The sequence below is a fragment of the Triturus cristatus genome, chromosome 9, assembly GCF_964204655.1.
Source record: "Triturus cristatus chromosome 9, aTriCri1.1, whole genome shotgun sequence".
Lineage (NCBI taxonomy): Eukaryota > Metazoa > Chordata > Amphibia > Caudata > Salamandridae > Triturus > Triturus cristatus.
In genome coordinates, this window is record NC_140592.1 from 753083745 (window position 1) to 753103303 (window position 19559).

General features: G+C 44.7%; 1 protein-coding gene across 1 annotated transcript in view; it reads right to left on the reverse strand.

Moving 5' to 3' along the window:
• LOC146798765 (5'-3' exonuclease PLD3-like) overlaps window positions 1–19559 on the reverse strand; it is a 105224-nt gene that overhangs the window by 50877 nt on the left and 34788 nt on the right. Inside the window, exons 8-12 of the mRNA XM_085626053.1 lie at window positions 13992–14103; window positions 5405–5532; window positions 4906–5106; window positions 2911–3050; window positions 1753–1918 (exon numbers count right to left, since the gene is read on the reverse strand). Of these exons, the coding sequence (XP_085482179.1) occupies window positions 1753–1918; window positions 2911–3050; window positions 4906–5106; window positions 5405–5532; window positions 13992–14103 (747 nt within the window). The remainder of the gene's footprint in view (window positions 1–1752; window positions 1919–2910; window positions 3051–4905; window positions 5107–5404; window positions 5533–13991; window positions 14104–19559) is intronic.

Genomic DNA, 19559 nt, shown 5'->3' on the forward strand with positions numbered 1-19559 from the left:
ATCAGATTAACCTTTATGAACTATGTAATTATAATGTTTTGCCCATATCCTGTTAAAACCCCAAAGGCTACTCACCTACTGACCCTCCAGATTTTCCATTTGTTTAGGAATGTAATTGGCACAACTCCCTTACATGCCTGGGGCAGGATAAAGAGTATATAAGACGTGAAGTAAGATCATTCTATGGACTACCTCATTTAGTTGCTACGGCTTCTGTGTGACGTAGTCACACTCATTTGAGTTTAATAAAAATGTTCTTTTATATTTCAGCTTCTGTGCCAAATTCTTTATTATTGGTTTGAATGGACTAAGTATCAGTGAGACCCCTGAGAAGGAGTTTATATTTCCCCTGACCGCGGCCAGCTCCGACAAAGAAAATCCAACACCAAAAGGTACCACTGCATCCTCCCCTACCTCGTAAAGCTCAACAAACTGTGCCCAGACCTCACGGGACATCCCAACTGACCTGTCCAGCCAGTGGTCACCTTCATCCAGCCTCCTGGTCTAAGCCGGCAGCCGATTTGTGCGACCAAGATTCTCCATTCATTGGCCTTGAGCTCCCAATGCGGATTTGTACCCTGCACCTGGCCACCCCTGTGCCTCTGATGGTGTAGTGTTGGTGCTGCCTAGTGGCCCGCCCTGTGCCTGCCTTAACCCCCGCGCCTGTGCCCAGAAACTGTGGATACCTACCTGCAATCTGCACCTTTTTAAGGTTATCCTTATCTACTTACTATGCAAAAGACTGCAAATGTTGAGGGGTGACATTCTATCGTCCTGCAATAAGAGCTTCAGATGTCCGGTCTGGTACGCCGTTAATTTGCTCCCTACAAGCCTTGATAACATGGATAATCTTTTATGAGTAGCAACACAAAAAAGTTTTGTTATCATCTGCAGCATAGATTTTTGACCCAAGACGATGAATATGCAGTATTTGTCTTAGCCGCACAGTCTTCATGTAATCACTTTCTACTTGGGAGTCGAACGGTCTCTTGGTTTCCGGGTTTTCATAAGCTTTCGCCACCAGCAGCAACAACTCTTTAAATGTAGCATTTGCTTTCGCAGAATTGTTCTAAACATTCTGCTGGAGTATCCGGATGGGCTTCTTGCAGCTCGGTGGGAACTGATCGACTTGATCATTGTTCGCTCTGTGGGGCTTTGCAACTGCAGGTCTGCTTCTATTGGTACATTGCAGATGCTGGCTCACCTGCCACCAACATGTGGTAGGTCTTTGGTATCTCTATAGTCAATGGTTTCTTCTGCTCCTGTTGCCTTTGCAGTATCTGCCACACTGGAGGCATTAGCTGCTTTTGGGTTATAAAACCTGCACACCTGGCAGGGATCTTGAGATATTGTGGTCTGGCCCAGCCCATCATTATTTAAACCCCACCCATCCAACCCCCTCCCGCCAGGTTAAATCCTGACAGCACTTAGAACTGAAAAAGTATGCTACTGAGGACTAGCATACTTTAAATGCAGGGAAACAATCTGACAAGTCCTTCCTGGGCAGATTAGGACCCATTTCGTCTCCACCACCTCAATAAACAAAGCATTATGAAATCCTAAACAGGGTTCCTGGACCAATAAAGTGAACAGCTGCTTTGCTACTAAGGCATGAATGAACAGAGGCTTACCAGTCTGAGAGCAAAGATTACCTGGAACCGTGTGAATCTATAAATGATCCACAGTGGGATAACATGTGATGTTCAGACGCCTTCAGTATGCATTTTCCAATTCCGAGGTCATAAAACTCACCACTTCGATGGGGCACTCCAAGGGCCTGCGGCTAAGCACCTCAAGAGAGTCCAGGAAAATGAACATGGCTCTTTGCGAGTGCGGCCAGCAGCTGATCAGGAGCTGCACTGTTACCCTACGATCACAGGCCGCTGAGCGTAGTCTATCATCAATCACTGGCCAGAATCTGTAAGACAGAGAGAAAAGAAGAGTCAGACAAACACACAAAAATAAAGCAAAGAACTACAAACCTAAGGATACGTTTAATTTACAGGGTAATGCTACAATTAAATAAGTAGTGAATGGCGATGGATAACACTTGTTTTACATTTTCACTTTTACTTTTTGAGTTTGGTTTATTTTAGTGAATGATTTTAAAGTTTGGATTTGCAGCTTGTATACTCCAAATGTTATGCTATTTTCTTAAGCTGTACTTCAAAGCATATTAAATACAATGTGTTCTGGCATAAATGCAGAGCTTGTGGTGAGTACCATGTGCATGTTTTTAAACAGAGCTCAAAGTCCAATGGGGTAACTAAGTGGAAGACAGCGAGAAAAGTTGTGTAGAGCCAGCTCCCAGAGTGAGCTCTGCACAAAGGGAAGAGCTTGTTCACAACCTGCCTCTATTGCCAGATTGCACTATCAACTTATTTGCAGATCAGAGCAGACTCACAACCATCCAAAAGAAAGCGAGATCACTTACAAGCTGTCTGCTGTTAAACAGCATGTTCGCAAATAGTCTGAGGAACCAGAGGGCACTTGCTACCTTTCTGTAGAAAAAACACTGTATTTGCAACCTATTGGTAGAGCCACAGAGCACTGAAGCTGCGCTAACTCTAAACTGAATGACATCAGAGCACAGTCAGCCTATCTGTTGAACAGGAGCAAAATCCCAAGTTTCCTGTAGAAAGGAGCATCTTTAGTGTTGCACCCAGGGTGTAAAGCTTGCCCATTACCTATCTTTAGAGCCAAAGGTGGATACAAGCTTTATTCAGCTGTTTGAAAGGTCAGTGTCCAGTCCGAACATCTAAATGCTGGGTTAGATCTTGAATACCATCCTGCATAGCCCTAAATCACATCTCGTGACTACGGCCAAATATTTGCACTCTTTTCTGGTCACTGCCATCTTACCTCACACCATTCAACACATACAACAATCCTGGTGGGTCTGTATCCTACCTCTTGGGGTCGCTGTACTCCAAACGTGGCACGTAGTCCATCACTGCAATGTAGATGAACTCCTTGGCATCATCGATGGCGGCGAGGATGCTGTCGAGGTCGGAGGTCCGGCCGCTTGCACAGAGGGCACTGGGGGAACTCTGAAAGGTAAGAGGCCAGTGCGCTTTAGAGCCCAGGCATGGCTGCCCACTGCCTTTCCCAAGCTTATGGGCACCGCTTCGCTCCATGCTAGCAAGCACCATGGCTCCAGCCCTGTGCTTTTCTGATACAAATCATTGTTAGGTGCCATCAATCTAATTGGTTCAACTGAAGCCTAGCTGTGGTGGGACCAGTGGCATTAGGTATTTCAGGGAGACACATTTGTGTGGCAGTAACAGGATGACAAACGTTTAAGTGAATTCTTATACAAGCATTGGCGGGGTGATCAAAGGAAGGTTAAAGCGTGGACAAGAGCATGCATGGGAAGGGACAGCAAGCAATTCGACTGAGCAGGGTAGATGACACAAGCAGAGGAACTACCAGCATAAAGATACAGGGAATGCAAGTTGTTGAATATTTTTTGCAAGGCGAGGGAGTGTATATAGAAAAAGGGACTCATGAACAGGCTAGGGAAAATAGTAGTCAACTCCCAACTATGTCAAGGGATTTGGCGAGGCAAGGGGGCAACAAGAAGGTGCAACAAAAAGGAGGAAGTGGAAGAAGGTGCAAAAAAAAGGAGGAAGTGGAATTTATATCCTGCAGTTATGTTTTTAGCATAAGAAAAATGTGGAGAGGGAAAGAGGGTGATAAGCCTTCAGAATGAAAGGAAAAATAGAAGAAAGAGAAGGAAGAGAGGAAAGAAAAGGAAGAGAGGACAGAGAAGGAAGAGAGGAAAGACAGAGCGTGTCTGAGTTAGTGGACTGATGTGGCTGGGAGGAGGAATGGACGCTAGCAGTTACGTCCTACATTTCCCAATCGTTGAGGTGAAGGAAAAACAAAGGAAGAATGGGCAGAAAAGCACGAGGGGAGGATAAATATAAGGGAAAGATGTGACAAAGCGTCAGTGGTGACATGAAGAGATAGGGATAATATGTTGGGATTGCCCTTTGAAAACTTGGAACCTACATCGCTACTTTGTACAGAAAATCTGAGTAGCTATGCTGGGACCTGGGTAGCCAGAGTTACGGAGTCTGAATATTGCAGATTTTTACTAAGTCCTGTCTTCGGTCTAGTTCCCTGAACCTCATCACAGTTAAGAGGTCTCAAAGAGAAGTTATGAACTGTAAAACCACTTGGTATATTTCACAATCTGACGATAGTACAACCTTCTGATTTCCTTTCCTATGTTTAAGCAAATGTATATACATTTAAAATATATATTAGCTCTGGCAGAACATGGAGTTTCCTGTCAGTTAATAGTATGTCATAATGCATCAGATTTTCACACCTACTGCCGCCACCTCGATGAAGCCGCGGCAGCTCAAATTCACTACCCTTCACCTATCAAGTGTAAAAAGGGAGTGCAACAGTACCTGAATCAATGATTCATCAGAGAAAAGCTCTACCAGAAGCTTTCATTTCTCAGTCAGACTACACTCCCCTCTAAAGAAAGACAGCCACCCACTTTGCATAATCAGAACCTTGCAGAACCCTCCTTTGAAACTGTCAGATACATGATCCACCAACCAAGGTCCATAGGGAACTGAAGGTATCCTTCAACCTCCTGCTACCCTTCGTGAAGGTGGGAAGCGCTCACCCGGCCTCCATGACCCTAGACATCCGGTAACACACCTTAAATGGTTACTAAAGCAAACAAGTGCAATCCCAGGCAAACAAGATGCTCAGCTGGGGTACTGGATACAGACACTTACGTGTAATTGGTGATGATCACTTAACAACATTTGATGATTCGCATGCTGTACCACTTCTTGGCTGCATCAAGGTCCCCTGATGTAGAGGGATACTTGGCTGTAGCACAAACTAGGTCAAATAGAATGAAGATTCAGTAACACCTACCGAAATGAAGACCTGGGCGTTGCTGCCATTTAGGAGCACATGCTGCGGGTGGGAAAGGCTGGAATCAGCAGAGAAATCATTGGGCCAGCTTGAGGGAACGGCTACTCCTTCCTCGCCCAGGTAGCTGTACATCTGGAAGATTTTGCGTAGATCGTGCGCCAAGCAGCTGCAGTTGTAGAGTACAGCCCCCAGCTCCTTAACCTGCAATGGGCGAGATCGTGCAGTGAGGGATATGGTTTGTAGCCCTCCTAGAGGGGCGAGGTATGGATCATAGTGATCAGCACTGTGGTTAACCCTAGCCAAACCGTTATCAATCAAAGTTTGTTGCAAGCCATGCAAGTGCCACATAAGGGACTGTACTATGGAGCATTGGCGCTACCTCAGTAACCGATTATCAGGCCCCAAACTCTTGTGGCACGCCCCGTGCCTAAGGGATGGAGCTGAATTCCATGTTGCTGCTCAATCCTGGTCACATGACTAAGAGAGCCCAGGTGGTTACCTGAGTGAGAGAGCGCCAGTCCATGTTGGCACTGCCAATGTAGATGTGCTTCTTGTCCACCACCCATAGCTTCGTATGCAATACTCCTCCTAAAAGGCCTTTGAAGTCCACTAACTTTATCTCTGCACCTGCAGGAGATATTGAAGGGGACAATGTACATTATAATCACCTAATCAAACATCCTGATACCACAAACTAGAAATCCTCACTCTGAAGATCTGCTTTCACCACACCGAACCCACCTCTAGTGCCCAATCTACAATATACCCCATAAAACCTACCCTGTATAGGAACCACTATTACACCCCACCATTCTGAGCATTCCAAACCACCCAGAACAAGAAGAGATTACGATGTAGCATAATTCAAGCATACAGGGATCAAACAAGATCACAAGCAACCTCAAAACAGAACGGGGAACCAGAAAAGCTCAGTATCAAACAATATCAATGTGAGAAATTGTAGCAACAACTACAATCTCTTTCAGCGTGAAACACAAAATCTCTAAACTAACCTGTGCTTAACAACCCTCTGGTAGCTTGACACAAAGCAGTCAGGCTTAACTTAGAGCCAATGTGTAAAGTATCTATGCAGCACTTACACAGCAATAAAGTGACACCACTAGAGAAATTCCACACCAATTTAGAGAGCAAAATGTAAAATTATTTGACAGCAAAACGATACAAATATAATGAGTAAATCTGGAGATATGCAATTTTAAAAATGGAGCTCCAGCTGAGTGTATCTGGTCACAATGGACCAGGACAAACTCACAAGTTCAGGCTGGCCATGATGGAGCGCAAGTTTGGCCCGCTGAGGATAGTACCCTTATGTCTTTTGTACGCAGTCTGGCTTGCGTTGCTTTGCAAGGCTCTACTCTGTCTGGTTCCGAAGAAGCTGTGGGATGAGGCTTTGCATCTCTCCCGAAGAGCTGTACGAAGAGGCTTTGTGTCACTAGGTGTCGGTTCTAATGAAGCTTGCAGCTGTGCGGCAACGCTTTGCATCGCTCTACATTGGTTCAGGTAAAGCTTGCAGCTGTGCAGCAAGACTTTGTGGGGCTTTGTGTCCCTTCCCAGCAGATTTGGTGGAACCTTCAGTTAGGCCAGGAAGAGCTCTCTTTAATGCAAGTCAAGGGAACAAGATCTGGGGAAGCACCACTTGTGTATCAGGGACTCACTCTCGCAGAGGCAAGCAAGGCTCAGGCAGGTCCGGTGCAGCAGGTCAGCTGGCCAGTTGCAGGGAGCCGTCTGGTGCTAGTTGTGTCTCTGTAGCTCAGAACAGGAGGTCAGTAGGCTGTCCCTTGGTGTCACTCAGCGTGGGATGAAGGAAGCAGGTCCGGTCTTCCTTCTCAGCAAACAGGGGCAGGCCTCAAGCAGCAGGCCGCCATTCTTCTGTAGTATCCACAGGTTCAGGAGTGTACTGAAGAGTGGGTAAAATGGTCTCCTTTTTAGGTTGAAGTCTGGTTTGCTAACAGCATCTTGAAAGCTTCCCCGGGAATGTAGTCTGTCCACTGCTCACCACGGGCTTTGTGTTTTGTAACTTACATGTGTTTGCTTTCTATTTGTTGGCTTTATTTGTTTTAGGCTGTTTAGTTTGGGATCATCCCTCCTGTGGAGCATTGTCTATTTACTGTATTCTTCCACAGCTCTCTATGTCAACAAGCCTGTCAACCTTGTTCTTATCTTGTCAAATTTGCTGTACATTTGCAGACACATGTCAAATGTCAGGTTCTGGGGTCCAGGGAACTTGGTATTTACCTTTCTTTCTCTGACTTCAAAGTGAGAGGATTTATGTGTTAATCTTACTGGGTACCCAAGTGAGAAGAGAGACTGTAGGATGCTATTTTTTTCCTAGCACACAACAAAATGTAAATGTATATAACAAATATTTTGCTGCAAATATTTTAACTTATATCACAATTAGAAGAGCACAAATGAAGCAAATGTTTTGTAATTCTGTAGTGTGGTGGAAACAAATATTTGTAACACAATCAAAACAAATCAATACACTGATGCCATTTCCACACATGATTGTTTATGCACTGTATATGTTTATCAGTAAAACTGTACATCTGTGCATATGTAATGGTGATTTCAATTGAAAATGTGTTGTCTGTAATGGCAGTGCACTACAAGACCATGCATATTCCACTCTAAGCAACTTCACTCCCAACCTACGACACTCCCAACCTACTCCCTCTACTCTCCACCACTACACTGACACTTTACTCCACTCTACAGCACACCACTCTATGACACTCTACTCGACTCCACACCCCTCCACTCTATGACACTCTGCTCCACGCCACGCAACTCCACTTCATTCTACTCTACTCCACTGTACTATACTCCATTCCACTCTTCTCTATGACATGTCACTCTAAGACACTACATTCTACGCCTATGTACTCCACTCTACGGCCCTCCACTTGACGCCGCTCCGCTCTATGACCCTCCACTCAGCCACACTCCACACAATTTTAGCCATGCTCAGCAGCCACGCTGGTGAACATCATGGCTAGAACATATTGGCAATGCCAATAGCTTGTGCATAGGTGGGACCTCTTGTCTATACCAATGCTTGTTATACCTGGTGCCCACTTTGAAGTGGGAGAAACGTCTGGAGTTCCCCCCTCCCCTACAGAGGTGTCTGGCATTTCCCGTCTCCCTGCCCCGATTCCACCAGTCTGTCGGTGGGCACAATAGGCTAGTGTGAAGTCCTTTGTATGTGAGCTGGGCCAGTGCCTTTGAAGTGCTAATATGGTAGGTTACAGCTCTGCTAGCAGTGGTAAAGTGCACAGAGTGCTAAAAGCCAACAAAACAAATTAAGAAAAAACAGTGTGAAGTGAAGGCAAAAACATCTGGGGATGACCCTACAGAGAAGGCCAAGTCCAACAATCACAAATCAATCCAATATAGGACAGGTAACCAAACAATCACACTAACAACCCATATATTTTGGTCGCAAATGCAAATTATTAACCACCACACCAAACCCAGGAAAAGAAATCTTGTACAATCTAACTAAATGAGCACCTTGATTTCCATCACCCTACCACAGGAATATATAATAAGGGGCAACACATAAAACTATAGTAAACAAGACCATAATCAAGCAAATGTCTCCTGGGTCACAAAATAAGACTATGGAAATCAAAAATGTCTTGGAATAACGTACCAAGTATGGCCACAAACCAGCTCCAATCAGTCCACAGACACACAGCCTAAAATAGCACAGATACATCCACTATCCAATGGTTCACAGACTGTGACCATAGACTGACCAAGCAGATGTATACTGAGGCAATATTCAAGGTTACAAACAATCTCAATATTGCCAGGAGCACTGAACCGGACCAATTATCAACCCATTACAACTGACAGTACCACAATGGACCATTATCCAGCACAATACAGGTTCAGATCCCAAATTGCTCAAAACAGCTCAAGAAACAAAACAAGACCAGAGACCAACTCAATATGTTCCTGGACACAAATGGAGACTGACAGAATATATTATGGAGCACTTAATGAAGCCATAAGCCACCACAACATATTTTAGAGCACCAAGGGATATCAGTAATTACCTACTTAAAACGTGGAACATCTAATGAGAGCTGGCACCAACTGAGGCCACAAGTCACCTCATCAACGTCTGGAACACCTAACAATACCATCTTTAATGTAACCTTGTCCAGCAAACTGTCACAATATATTCTTGGATACCAATCAAGGCAAGGCATTTACTCAATGAAGCTGATAATAGGGCAAATCAAATATATCCTGAGGCACGAATTGGGACAACCTACCAATTTATCCCAAGTCAGTGCGTTAGGGCTATATATAGCTGGAGGCACCATACAAGATCGCAAAGGACCAGTCTAGCAGGGAGTACCACAAATGCCACATGGGAGCACTTTTTAACTTATGACCAAGTTGTTCCACTGGAATAACCAGGGTGCTGATACTGTTGGGGACTACATTAAATATGTTAAGTCTCGGATGGGCTACAGCAGTTTAAATGTAGACCCTAGTAAGACAAATTGTAATAGTCAGAGGCCCTTTCTTAGTATTCCTCTGACAAATATGCATATGTGACACTCAATCTCATAATTAAAATCGTAGGAGTCATTAATGAAACTTAGCAAGCTCTGTTTCCACAGGTGACAGCAACACTAAAAAACACAGTACAGGTGTGATTTGAGCCTCTTCTTTCAGACTTGCGGCATATTTAGACGGTTGATCCACAAGACAACAGGATTTTACTCAGTACCAAATAGAACATTAGTCCTGAGTGCATGCATGACCATGCAGGTCCTGCCGCTCATCTGTACCTGGAGGCTTCCAGATTTCTAATCCTCCACTGCAAGCTCTCACATACTCCCCCCTCTCTGTTACAAGTTCTGATTACTCCCGCAACCCTCTGTTCAACTTTTGCTTCATGCAGCTGCTTTCAGGACTATTGACTTTTCTGGGTAAGGGCCCCAGTAGTGTACCCCTGAGTGCCTACAGTCCTTTTATACCAGGGTTCCAGTCCAGGGTGCCCTTCTAACCTTTACACTAGGTCACTTTCCTTACACTGGGCTTTACCAAAGTTGCTCACCAGCACCTTTCGGTGTATTCCATCAATGGTGCCCCTGTTGTCTTTCACCAGTCTCCACCCGAGATGGCTTTTGGGCACTTTCGCCAGGTTAACCTTCACTTCCACCAGGGTTGGGATGCTGTGCAATCAGCTCTTCCTTTCCGCACAATTTCTAATCATTCTAAATAGTTGCGTTTATCACCCCAGTATCGCACATATACAGACGCCACCAGCCACCACTGGGGCCCAAAGCTGATAGGCTTAGAAGTGAAGTACCTTTCTCAGCAGCTCTTTTGCTATAAGCAGGGTGAGACTGCTATGTTTATTTGTGGCCCTATTATCAGGTGAAAGAATGAAAAGGAAACAAACCAGAATGCTATACAACCTTCTGGGGGTGAGATACGACCTCAAGCAGTTTTATCATGCTTATGTGTGGTTTATGAAATATGAATAAGACTTTCCCATGAGATAAAGATTGTTAGCCTTCATCAAACTTTGGAGTCTTTGGTGTTTCATTTCTTTCACTAGTGCAGTTTTTCAATGGGAAAAGGCGCCAGGCAGAATGCTATCCATTTATTACATTTGACATTATCGGTCTGCTCTTTGTACTGATTTCTCAGTGACCATATGTGAAAGGAGAAACAACCCTCTGGGTTCGATTTCACATAGATGACAACCCAAGAATGTTTGAAACAATGAAAACTCAACCACCAAAAGTGAACTTAGATCCCTACCTCGATGGAAAAGGCACATAACTGTTACAAAATGAGTGGTCGGAGTCTCAAAGTTCTAGTGTGTATTTAACACAGCCACGGGAATCCAGTTACTCAAAATTGTTCAAGAGGAGTACTACGATTTCAATGTTCAAACACAGAAAGTGTTATTGGGGACACTGGGTGGAGCACCTTAGGAATGTCTGTGCAAGAAGCAAAAATCGGGTCAGAATGTCCTGAATGGCTGGTGGTGGTTGAAGTTTCCAAGTGGTGGCAAGAGCTCACATTAGTGAATACATTTTTGGTCTGTCTCTACATATACTTTTAAAGCACTACATGTTCAGCTCATTTTGTGCAGACAAATGGTTCCGGGTAGAGGATGACCATGCTGGAACAGATGGGCACAGAGAGGGAAGAAGAACTACTAGTGTACTTGTCTGGCTGGAGAAAATGTGTGAACCCCACAAAGCAAGTGGCAGTATGGTACAGTTCAGTGGATGCAGGTTGACCAGAGTCACAATTCAGGTATGCCTCCAGCAAGCAGGTCTCCTCTAATCCTGTGAGGACCTTTGATATCATTGAGTCGGTCCTAGCCATCTTGGCAGCAAGGTCCTCATAATTATTGGTCAGTTCACTTCCTCAAGAAGACCTGCATGGAGGGTTCTCTGTGCCTTTGTCGTGACCTCATGGTCAGTAGTCAGCTTCTGGCCATACATCTAGGACTACAGATTTGTCTTCTTCATAAACGGTTATAGGAGCAGGGCTTCTTCTAAAGTACTAGGCATCCTCCCAGGGTTAGGTTCTAGCAACAAATGTCAAAGTCTTTTTTTAAGGTCAAACATCTCATCCTATGCTGAAGAGATTCTCAAAAAGCCCAGACAAATAGATGGAACTTGTGCGGAGGGGGAATTTTTAGTCGGTTAAGATGGGCAGACGCAGGGTGGCATCAATTGAGAGGTGCTCCAGGTTTAAAATGTGTAACTCAGGGTATCTCCACAAAGATGAAGTGAAGGCAGGCGCAGGCTGGTCATAGGGATGTGTACTCCAATAAAACAGTTTAGATGTCCCAACTGGGATCTGTGTGATTTTAAGACCGCTTCCAGTAAAGGAGAACAGGGAGGCCATAGATTCCAAACATGTAGTGTATTAGAGGAGTGATGAGCTAGACATTATAAACAGCTGTATACGGTCCTCTGGGTGATTTGCAGTAGAGTTGTCAATGCAGGTAAACAAGTTTCAGGCAGTCGATTTTACTCTAGGTTTGGCTGAGAGTGTGGGAGGATTGCCTAAACCCTCCCAGACAGGTAACAAGGTTCTACAAGGGAGAGGTACATGAGGAATGTCATGTCCAAAAGACGATATATGGTGGGAAACCTCCTTCTTGCATTGCTGTCACTGTGTCTTGCTGGAGAACATCATCTGCAAAGCACATGCATGCTCTATCATATTACAAGAGCCCACAAGCACCACACAATACCACACACAGAGGGGGAATTAGAGCACCCCAGGTAGAGAGGACTGAACTGATTTTGCATAAAGAGGTGGGGGACTCCTTTCGAAAGGGTCCAGGTAACAAGGCTTGTGACTCGCATCAGTCAGTTCTGTGACAGCCCACCAAGGGATGGGGAGATGGGGCAGTAGCAGTCACCCTGTCCTAAGGCTGGGGGAGGTCCAGGGTACTCTTGTAGCGCTCCCTGCCTAGTAGGGCCATGTGTTCTGCAGCTGGAATGTAAAAACAAATATGGAGTACTCTCCGGGAAAGGGCTGCTTATTAAACTCAGGGAGGGAAAAATAACAGGGTAGGTCGCATCAAAGCGGGGTGGGGTGGGGTGGGGAGGGGTGGTAGGAAAATAAAAGTGTTGAGCTCTCTATCCAATGATGTACTCTTACCACTACAAGGCTTCTACCTCTTCCCCTGATTAAACGATTGTATGCTGTGAGAAACACTTTAAATGGGTGGCTCGCAACTGCTATAGGAATTGCTATCTTCAAAGAACACAATGGAAATGCCACAAGAAAATGGTTTCCCACTGTCCGCGTTATGTAGCTTGCCAGGTGGTCTAAACTTTTGAGTGTAGACCACCTCACCTTTTTGTTCAGGTGTCTACGTTTGGACTGGTGTCCCCTACTAGCCAAATCTCCCCTTTGACCAGTAACAACCTCTTGGGGCTTCTCCAGGTAACACCCTACATGTGCCCAATACACATCATACCAAACATTCAATGTCTTCCTGTCCCTCCGCCCCTCTCAATGGGACAGCTAGAAAAAGCCAATGAAAGTACCCAATGATCTTGAAGGGTGGGAAGTTGAGATAGGAACAAACAGAACCTCCGTTTGGAAACTACCTTCCAATCAGCGACCTGGAGTTGGAGAAGTACTGGTCCTCTGGGACCAGACTTGGGAACACTCTGTATCTCTGTTAAAAGACTCTACAGAGAGCAGGAAAATTGTGTTTACAAGGACAGGGACCCTTCTGCTTTAACCTAGGGAGCACTAAGCATACATTTTCTAGGGGCTAAGATAACCTCTTTTGACTATCATGGTGGCCCCTCGATGTGAATGAACCCACCACCCTTTAGTACCAGCATCTATTGTTTACTGGCCTTCGAGGAGCTTGAATGTTTTCCTTTTTCATCCAGGACCTATGATGGGCCATGCAATGTATAGTCCAGGTCAAGCTATCATTGGCTAAAAGTGTGATGCCACTATGACCCCAATCATGGGAGTCTCCACTAACTTTTTAAACTGCACAACCTCCTCCCATTTAGAGTCTTCAGAAAAGAAGACTTTATTTCAATATGGCATCTTACTACTTTCAAGGAACTGCCCTACACTTCCTTTAAACAACTACAGCTATCTTTCCCCTGAAGATGTTAGAACGCTCTATACAAATACAGTTAACTTCGTGCTCCCACTTTCTTGATGCAGAAATTGCAACAGCTTCAAAAACTGCTGTATATGTCATACATCAGCAATCACAGAGCACAGGCGCACCTAAGCCTCACCCACAGCTTGCTAAACTGACTACTGATGAAACACAGAGCTGAATTTAAAACTCCACGCACAGTTCACAGAGCACATCGCAAAGCATAATCGAATCATTCTATTTTGCAGTCTTTCTACAACACACCCTTTACAGTCTACTCCCAAGCGACACCCATCCTCCCCCTTCTCATGCTTCAGATTCTATTTTATGATGATCAACTAGAGGACAATAGACTTCCAGTGAGGAGGGTCTTGCAGCCCCACATTCCTTTCTCTTACTTCAGACTTAGGAGCAGAGCAAGTCTTACCTTTCTGTGTCAGCATGATGAGGTCGGTGCTATTCGCTGTACCATTCACAGCGATGTTTAACTTCACTCCACGCGAGGACAGCTCCATGAGCTTTTGTAGCACCTTCTCCCCCTACAATAAGCATTTGTGTTACAATATATCCTCTTCAACCCTTTATCCTAGCTGGGATTTTGATAACTGCACATACAAGATCGATACATAAGTTACTTCCCTTTGGTAAAACTCTTAGTGGTGGATACTCTAACTGGAAATTCCTCATCTTTTCCCCAGGTGTCAGACTGAAATCAGTAGCTCTTGTAATAGCTTCTGCGTGTCAATAAAACTCACCATCGCAGCTTCATCCCGCCTTCGGAATGACGACATTAAGTTGCACTTAGTCACCACCTCTGCAGGCTAACGATAGTGGTCTCCAATTTTTTCATTTTTTATTCCCAAGGACGCGAAGCATGTCTGATAAGGCTGAGTTTGTACTGGCAGTGTGCAAAAACTAACTTGAAACATTATTATTACTGAATGTCCATTCCAGAGAACGGGAAAGTAGGCGGGTAGGTGGTGAGGAAATTGCAATTAAATAGGAGTACAACTGAAGGTGCACACGTTATTCTTTTGATGGCTACATTTCTACCTGCAGATCCCTGACCTTCTGAATCATAACCAAAGCAATGACCCATACAAGGGGTTGGGTCTGATGAGTTGACGTACACCAGGACATCCTGCACAGCTAAGCAAGCAAATTTACCCCCTCAGTGGTGCTGAGAATTGATGCCGTCATACTCATTAAAACTATGGGCAGATGTCACATTGCCACCAGGCAGAAAACACTCTAGAACTAGGACAATATTGGCGGCCTACGTCCTTGTGGAATGAACGCTACGATTTGAGAAGGAACGTTTTTGGCCGAGGCATAATACAGTATGGCCCAAAGGACAATCCATTGTGATAAGGTCGATGTCTGGACTGCCCAACAGAGAAGCAAACAAATAGTTGATCATCAACACTGTACACCTTAGTCCTATCAATATAGAAGCTTTGGGCACATCTGGAGTCCAATCTGTGAAATCTAAAATCAACTGTAGAGGGACGTGGTGGAGTGTGATATATTACTCCAGGTGGAAAGCTGACACCTCTTATAGAAGAAAGGATGCAAGGGTCCTAAGTTCCAGCTTGTTAGGGAAAAAGGTTGTACATGGAGGCTGAACTGATTAAGCCTGCAGCTCACTGAATTGATGAGAATGAGAAACAGTCTTCAAGATCAAAAGCCTCTGTGGGAAGGCTCAAAGGGAGCACATAACAGAAAAGTTCAAACTAAGTTAAGGTCCCACTGCATCATGATAAAGGGAGTAGGGGAAACATGTGAAAGTTCTTTTAAGAAAGGCATCACAACTGATAACTTGAATAATGAGGGCCAATGAGGTAAAGAAATACAGACTGAAAGGGCTGATAGGTAACTTAACAGTGCCTACAGCAAAGCCTTGCCAGCCCAAAGACAATACATACAAGATAACAGACAGTTTCACCTGCAGCGGATCAATCTGTCTGCTCACACCAGGTGACAAATTTAGCACAATGGCCGAAATATTACGATTTTTTTGGAAGGTCAACAGGCAGTCTGCATGATATCCATCAATTGTGATGGAAGGTAGAAACTTCTCTGCTGGTTCTGCTCAATCTCCACTAATGGAGGTGTAGACCTTTGAGGCTCGAATGAAGAACTCATTCCTGCTGCTGGGACAGCAGATTCTCCCAAAGACGAAGTTAAAGTAGAAGACACTGACAGCACTAATGATGCCTGCTGAGTTAATCTATTCTTAAGTTGAAGAATTGTGCCAAGTGACTGGCCATCAAGGAGATCTGGTGAAATGCCAGCCAAGGCCAGAGCATGAATGCCTCCATAGAAAATGTGACCTGCTGCATGTTTCAATACCACACAGCAGTCATGTTCTCAGTCCGCACTTGGCTCAATCATGACTTGGCTCAATCCTGGAACGAGTGACCGAGCGGACTGTTAAACCCTACGAGAAACGGTGTAAGTAACGGATGTGCTTGCACTAGGGAGACGAAGCACAATCAACGCTAACCCCCTGAACTAATTGAGAGCTGGTATGTGGGCCCGTGGCACTCATTAGTCACTCTTCTTTCAAAAAGAAAGAAAAAAGAAAAAAAGTCCAGGGAAAGTGAATGCAGACCTCTCATGCCCTGATGAATTTGACGTAAATTTGATAAGGCAATGAAACATGTTAGCCAGTCCTGAATACGGCTATATGACATGACCGTGTTTTTATACTTGGGATGACTCACACAATGGAATAAAGAAATTGGAATTGTATATGTGAGCCAGACCCTATTTAAGATTCCACTGGTCTTTTTTTGCTCTTTTGGGGTTTGCATAACATTATTAATTTATATCTTTTTCACACTTTCCTATATGGGACACAATTATTATTTCCTATGAGAATGATATCGATGATGATAAAATTGTGAGCAAACTGGTGAGAACCTGCCAGCAGCTCCCTTGGTGTTGCGCACGTGAGATACTTTCTCATTTTTTCCTCACATTTTGTTTATTTTGAACCACAGATGTTGGTTGAGTGATTGTATACATGGCTGGATATTTTCACCGTTTGGGAATTAATAAATGTTTAGTTGTATGGCACTAAGGATTTTAAGATAGTTCATGAGAAGAACTACTAATAAAGGAGTAATAGCCTTGTTACATTACCCTACCAGAAATCCTATGTAATTAATTGATCTAAAGGTGTGCCTTATTGTTACCAGGTTTGTTTTGTTGTATCAATCATGACAGAGGACAGAAAGGATTTGAGAGCCAACCAAATGGCACACAGCTCCAGAAAAATTACGTCATGGTTGAGCTTCACATCAGCCAGGTGACCTCTCAGTATCCTACACAACCACCTCCGGGAGGTGTTAGTAGAAAGGTTTGCCACATATCAGATCGGAGTGCACCATCCATCACTGAAAGGCCTGAGCTGTCTCATCTGACTGATGCTCTCCGAAAGGCACTCTCACTGATGGGCCCAATACCGATACAGTTGCCATTGCTGGGCCCGAATGTGCAAGTAGAAAGCACCAGCAGAACGCAAGAAGCTAGAAGGCCCAGCAGCCTCAGAACTAGAAATGGTGGAACAGTAGCTCTCGTCTCAAACACTGAACTCATAGCTTGAATGAGCCGAACTCGCTGGTGAGGCAGAAAGTCCAATGTCAAACAATAATGGAGTGAGAGAGCGAGGAAAGGAGGGGGAACCGTCCCTATCCCCTGTAAGATTCAAGTAAACAATGTGGACGTCCCCAGACCTGAGTAGGGATTGGACTCACTGTAGTTGATTTACAGTGCCAAGGAATCCTTAGATTCTTTTAAAAGACCCCTCACACACCAACCTAGTTGGTGTCATGCTTCATCATCGGGGTCCCAACCGGGTGGCCGAGTGCCGCCTGGTTGTGCTAAGATGCCTGATTACAGCGGAGCAGGTGTGGTGCAGTGGTGTGATGAAGTGAAGTGTGTGTTAAAAATACCTCTGGGAATCCTGATCGTGGGAATTTTATTCGTAGTGGCCCAGGGTATGTTAAAAATGACGAAAGCCAACTAGTGGAGTGATTAGTCTCTTAGTTGTCGGCTTAGGTCAGAAAGTCCGCCAACGTGACTGTATCCAAGAAAGCCGTGATAAAGGGCACTCTCTACAAATGTTGAAGATCAGACTTGGACTCATTGATGGAAAACCTAGGGTGGACAGCAACAACATTTCTGGAGGTGGTCTGAGACTAGCTGGGGCAAGCCCACCTTCAACAATCAGTCATTGAGATATAGGAATAGGCGAATCCCCGACCTGCAAAGATGGGCCATAACCACTGCCATGACTTTCGTGGAAGCCTGAGGGACCAATGTAAGGCTGGACAGAAGAGTGGTAAACTGGAATTGGTCTGATTCCACTACACAATGAAGATAATTCCTGTACTACTTCAGGACAGGCATATGAAAGTACTCGCTCTGCAGGTACAAAAACACCATCCAATCCTTGTGGTCCAAGGCCAATAGAACCTGTGCAAGGCTCATCATCTTTAACTTTTTCCTTCTTGAGGAAGGAGTTCAGCAACCTGATGTCCAGAATTGTTCTCAAGACCACATCCTTCTTTGGAACCAGGAAGTACCATTAGTAACAACCTAATTACTTCTCTGACTCGGCAGAACCTACATCGCTCCCTTGACGTACGGCCAGATTTAGAGTTCAGGGGACAGTATCTACTCCATCAGGGTGACTGAGCAAAATACTTAGTTGCCCTGACTGAGTACCCATCCTCTGAATTTAGAGTTATCTGCTGGTCCAGCAGACAGCTCTAGTCACTTACCAGAACCACTGTCACCGGATTTCCTGGCAAGGGGTTAAACGTTTGATGGACAGCTCCATCAAACATGAAAAACACCTGTCTTCAAAAACAAAAGCTAATGATCCTTACCAACCATGGGAGTTTCCTCCCATGGTGGGTGAGGGGATCATTTAAACATTTTTTTCTGTCCCTAACAGCCAGGTTTTTCACAGCACTAAGGGATATTCAAAACTATCCATTTGTTCGCCCACTCTAAATCGGGCATACAGTTTAAAGGCTAAACCTTCAAAGGCCCTTACTCTGTCAGCCATCGGAGCAGTATGTCTGCGAATTAGTCAGAGTAGGGTTCATCGCTGACCAACTTAATGCCCGCCTGACTGTAAATCTAACGGGAGGACCTTCATTTAGGTGTAGCGGGTGCTCCATCATCAAGATGCTGGAGCATATTTTTCGCCAAACTAAATCAGAACCTTAGGAGCGCCAGGCGTCAGCCTACGGCACCTAGCAACGGGACAATTCACTGTCAGAGCAGAAAGCAGCTTTGACCAAACTGCCATGACATGGTCAACCAAAGGCTTGTTAAATGGCTTCAGAGACTTTGAAGTAGTAAGGCCAGGTTGTAAAATATCCATCAGGAGATTAGCCTTAGTCTCGGCCCTCTGAAACACTACTGACTGAACATGATGTGCGTCCTTTCATCAAGGCCCCATTGGCAAATCTAAGACAGATTCAGAGGAAGTATCCAAGCCACAGAATTTTATAGGTTAAGGTGAAAACCCGCCTCACTGTAATGTGGGGAAGTAAATTATCTTCCAGCTGTGCATCATTATGTAGGACTGCCTGATGGTCCAGTACACACTGCATCTAAAAAAAAGCCTCCATATTCGGAAGTACATTTGCCAAGGCAGATTAACAATATGAGAGATGCCCTCAAACAGCTTCACTACCATCCTCTTCATTCCTAAAAAAAACTCTACCTTCGACTTTTACACAACCATCAGATTATTTGTTTCAATCACCTCTCTACCCACATCTCAATTGGAAAGACAGCTGGGCATAATGACAAGCTCATTAAGTGGAGCCAACTCTTCGACTCCTCGGAGTACTGAGCGTTAAGAGAATGTCACTGATGCTTTCACATGCAAAAAAGAACAGTTGATGGACAGAATGCAGAACAATGTTATACATTCACCCCAGTACAGAGACCTGGGGCTAACTCCATCGTT